At 42.5% G+C, this 4,337-nt stretch overlaps 1 protein-coding gene across 1 annotated transcript; it reads left to right on the top strand.

Annotated features, from left to right (window-relative positions):
- The first annotated feature begins 1,043 nt into the window (after positions 1-1,043).
- Positions 1,044-3,458, top strand: LOC110145795 (eotaxin). Its single transcript, XM_020906253.2, has 3 exons — positions 1,044-1,255; positions 2,466-2,577; positions 2,966-3,458. The coding sequence occupies exons 1-3, from the start codon at positions 1,180-1,182 to the stop codon at positions 3,069-3,071; spliced, it is 294 nt and encodes a 97-aa protein (XP_020761912.1). The 5' UTR covers positions 1,044-1,179; the 3' UTR covers positions 3,072-3,458.
- The last annotated feature ends 879 nt before the right edge of the window (positions 3,459-4,337 follow it).

The following is a 4,337-nucleotide window of genomic DNA, read 5'->3' as shown; positions in this document are numbered from 1 at the left end:
AAAATGGAATTGGAAGGACTGATGCTGAAGCTGAAGCTCCAATACTTTGACTACCTGATGTACACAGCTGACTCACAGGAAAAGACCTTGATCCTGGGAAAGACTGAAGGCAAAAGGAGAAGAGGGCAGCAGAAGATGAGATGGCTGGATGACATCACCTATTCAATGGACATGAACTTGGGCAAACTCTGGGAGATGGTGAGGGACAGAGAGGCCTGGTGTGCTGCAGTCCATGGGGTTGCAAAGAGTTGGACACAACCTAGAGACTGAGCAATAACATCAACAATATACTTGAAATCTGCTAAGAGAGTAGATTATAAGTGTTCTCACCACACACCCCCCACCCAAGAAAAGTAACTGCGTGTGATGATGGAGGTGGTGGATGAATGAGTTAACTTGCTTGTGATAATAATTTCCTAATGCATATAAATGACAAACCATCACACTGTACACCTTCAATACATAACAATCTTTATTTCTCAAATATTCCTCAGTAAAGCTGAGTAAAGACTGCACAGGAAGAGGAACTATTCAATTCTGATGTTCTAGGACACTAAATTATCAGGGAACTAAGATTCTCTGACTGCTAGATTGAATTATGAGGGTGAGATTCTCATGTGCTAGAGTTTATGGGTTCCCAGAGACCTGGAAATGTTCAGAGTTGCTGAGATCTCCTGCATTTGGATGGGAGCCTAGGAGAAGTCTTAGGGCCCCTTTCTAACCTTCAAAATCCTAAAGACCACCACATGAACATAGGGACCAGGGAAGGTACTTGAATCTCCTTATCTCTTCATGCCCTCAGTCTCCTGAATTCTTTTTCCACTGCATAAGGTTCATTTCAGAGAAAGCAGAGCTTCTTAAAATGACCCTCTAGATTACCATCTGTGCTCAGTCATTCCACAAACATGGTTTAAATGAAAAAAAAAAAAAAGTGTCAAGTCCCCACCCCCAGTTCACCTCTTCTGTCCTGTTAACTTCCTGGAATCTGTAACAGCAATTTGGGACCTGCCTTCATTATGATTCATTCATGACCCTGACCAGGCAAAAGCTTCCCTGGATGCTCCCACAGACCCTGCGCTGTCTTTAAAAGGCACACGGAGCAGCCAGAGCTGCAGAGAGCTGAGACAAACTCAGGAACCAGCAGCTGTCAGGCTGACGCTGGAGACCTCGCCCCCCGACATGAAGGTCTCTGCAGTGCTCCTGTGTCTGCTGTTCACAGCCGCCCTCTGCAGCATCCAGGTGTTGGCTCAGCCAGGTAAGCCCCTCTCTCTGTGAAGAAAACTGATCACTGCCTTCACTGTCGGATCAGCAAGAATCTTCAGAGACTTGCTGCAAACTTCCTCATTCTAAAGATAGGAAAACGGGTTTCATGAGTGGACAAGAAGAGCCTCAGCCTCACAATCAGAGCAAGAGACAGAACTAGAAACCCAGGCCACTGAGCTGGTACCCCTGTTCTTTCCTGACATGAATGTTGAGAGCAATGCTGTATCCATCCATGATCTGGATGCCCTTGCATGTTTGAGGATGGGGGAACATGAGAGAATGACTTCTCTTACTGGGGCATAGAGGGGATTTTTGTCAGTGATGGAGAGAAAAAAAAAAATCTTTTGGTTATACAACCCAGATTTTTACTGGACTCTAAGACAGCCTTTGGGATCAATGGTTAGGGGAAGGGCATCAGGTCCCGGGTAATCTCTCAAGGTGATGTGTTTTGATTCTGTTTGGGAAAAATATCTTTATGTTTGTTCATAATATATGTTTTCACCCTCTGATGACTTAGATTTACTGTATTATCAGTCTAAATAAGGCAATGCACACTGGGATAACAAAAAAACCTAAATTATCAGTGGCTTAAAACAACAAAGGTTAATTTTCTTACCTGTACTGAACATCCATAATGTATTGGCTAGAGCTTTGACTTCATATACTCAGGATTCTGGATGGATGGAGCAACTGATGGATTGGAAACATTACTGCTTATTGTAATGAAGGAAAAGAACGGTCTCAAAGGTCTTGCACTGGTAATTACAAAAATTAGCTTAGAAATGGCGTTTGTCACTTCGTCTCCTCACTTTTTGGTCAAAATTAGCTAATGGTTCCAATCAACCAAGAGTAGCAGAGAAATGTGAGTCTACTATGTGTCCAGAAAGCAGAGAATGGAGACTATCTGGGGAACGGTATTATGACTTTGGCACAGCTGCATAACTCTTTGTAAAGACAAAGTAGGAGTGTATGGCATTGACCAAGCTTTTCCCAAATCCTTGCCTGTAGCAATAGGTCTCCATTGCATAGCTGGGGACACCTGTCAGCGGCAGAGGTACGGGATCTCAGAGCAAAGAGATTCTGTCTCCATCTCTTACATTTCTTTGCCTTCTCTTGAATTTCCTTCCTTACAAAGTCATACTTAAAAATTATCTACATATCATTAGTGCTCATGTCTTCTGTTCACTTCTCCCCCAATTCAGCTTCTATTCCAACCATCTGCTGCTTTAAAGTGACTGGAAAGAAGATCTCCATTCAGCGACTGCAAAGCTACAGTAAAATCACCAGCAGCAAATGTCCTCAGAAAGCTGTGATGTAAGTAGACAAAACTTACCCTCTCCCAGTCCCAAACTTCATTTCTGGGGGAGAGAGTTCTTGAAACAACACTAGAGCTACCTGGAACTCTGCACTTAGTTTCATCTCCCTCATCCAATTCCTGAATTTTCACAACAGGAAATTTTCACTCTAGCTGTCTACATGGACGTTTATTCAGGTCATCCCAGTCCCTTCGAGTCAAGAGCAAGGATGGCCTTACTGATCCATCAGGAGCAGCCACTCACCGTCAGCATCCCACCCTTCCTCTCTCCCCTACTCCTGCTCACTCTGCAGGCCCTTTATCCCACAGCAGATGGTCCTGGAAGGTTTAGGATTAAACAAGCACAATTTTCAAAGAGGATCCTTAATATTTTCCTCTCTCCCACAGATTCAACACCAAACAGAACAAGAAAATCTGTGCTGATCCCCAGGAGAAGTGGGTCCAGAATGCCATGGAGTACCTGAACCAAAAATCCCAAACTTTAAAGTCATAAATATTCACCTTTAAAATGAAAATTCACCTTTTAAAGAGCCTCAAAAGGCTTGGTTCATTTTCTGGTTCTTCCTAAGATGTATTTTGAGATAATCACAACTTCATTCTAAAAGTAATGGCTTTTATTTAATAATAATAATGATTAAAAAAAAAAAAGATAGTGCTAAGTCGTGTCCGACTCTTGCGATCCCATGAACTGCAGCCCGCCAGGCTTCTCTGTCTATGGGATTCTCCAGGCAAGAATACTGGAATGGGTTGCCATTTCCTTCTCCAGGGTATCTTCTTCACCCAGGAATTGAACCCAGACCTCCTGCATTGCAGACAGATGCTTTACCAACTGAGCTACCCAGGAAGCTCCTTAATAATAAACCATGTATGTTTTATTTAAGACATTCTCCATTTAAGTTATTAATGCTTTGAAAAGTTCTCCACCATAAATTTTTGCTATTTTTAAAATGTAAAGCTTTGGTTAGGTCCCTTTCCTTCAGTGAACCCCAATTCAATCCCATGCAAAGGATGAGGAATGTTGTCTCTTTCCTCCTTACCTCCCTGGAATCTTGTAAGTGTCCTGGCAAGGATCATCAAAAGGACAGTGTTTTGTATTTTTAAGAAGACGTCGCTCAAGGAAAGAGTGGAATGAATTGAGAGAATAGCATGGAAATATGTACATTATCACATGCAAAATAGATAGCAAGTGAGAATTTGCTGTGTAGAACAAGGACCTCAACCCAGGGTTCTGTGACAACCTAGAGAGGTATGATGGGGTGGGAGATGGGAGGGGAGTTCAGGACAGAGGGGCATGTGTACCTGTGGCTGATTCGTGTTGATGTGTGGCAAAGGCCAACAGAGTATTGTAGAACAATCGTCCTCCAATCATTGCATTTTATTCTATACTTCTCAATAGTCTACAATGATAATCACTGATAATTAAAAAAAAGAAGACATCACTGTCATAAACCAAAGGTGTGACTCATAATGTTAAATGGAAATACATGTTATTTTAGGAATTTATAAAAATACATTTTTATTACCATCTGTGGTTGTACATTTTGTGGGGAATCCACATTGATCTGGGAGGGAGAAAGATAGAAGAGATGAGAGGTATGGTTATGGAGGGGGGACTGTGTTCCTGAGATATGGTCTTTTGGTTCTGCTCATTTTCAATGAGATTCAGGGCAGGGGTTGGAGTGGGGTGTGAAATGGAGATGACCAGACCAGACAAAACCTTTCCATCCCTCTACTTCCCATTCTCCCAGAGTGGTTTCCT

This window comes from Odocoileus virginianus, chromosome 17, assembly GCF_023699985.2.
Source record: "Odocoileus virginianus isolate 20LAN1187 ecotype Illinois chromosome 17, Ovbor_1.2, whole genome shotgun sequence".
Classification (NCBI taxonomy): domain Eukaryota; kingdom Metazoa; phylum Chordata; class Mammalia; order Artiodactyla; family Cervidae; genus Odocoileus; species Odocoileus virginianus.
The sequence above is the reverse complement of the archived record's forward strand: the minus strand, read 5'-3'. Positions and strand labels throughout refer to the sequence as shown.

Excerpts from the sequence above, each read along its gene's own strand:
- LOC110145795 (XM_020906253.2), top strand. The coding sequence starts at position 1,180 with ATGAAGGTCTCTGCAGTGCTCCTGTGTCTGCTGTTCACAGCCGCCCTC. Across the intron at positions 1,256-2,465 it reads CCAGGTGTTGGCTCAGCCAG|CTTCTATTCCAACCATCTGC; the intron begins GTAAGCCCCTCT and ends CCCCCAATTCAG. Across the intron at positions 2,578-2,965 it reads TGTCCTCAGAAAGCTGTGAT|ATTCAACACCAAACAGAACA; the intron begins GTAAGTAGACAA and ends TCTCTCCCACAG.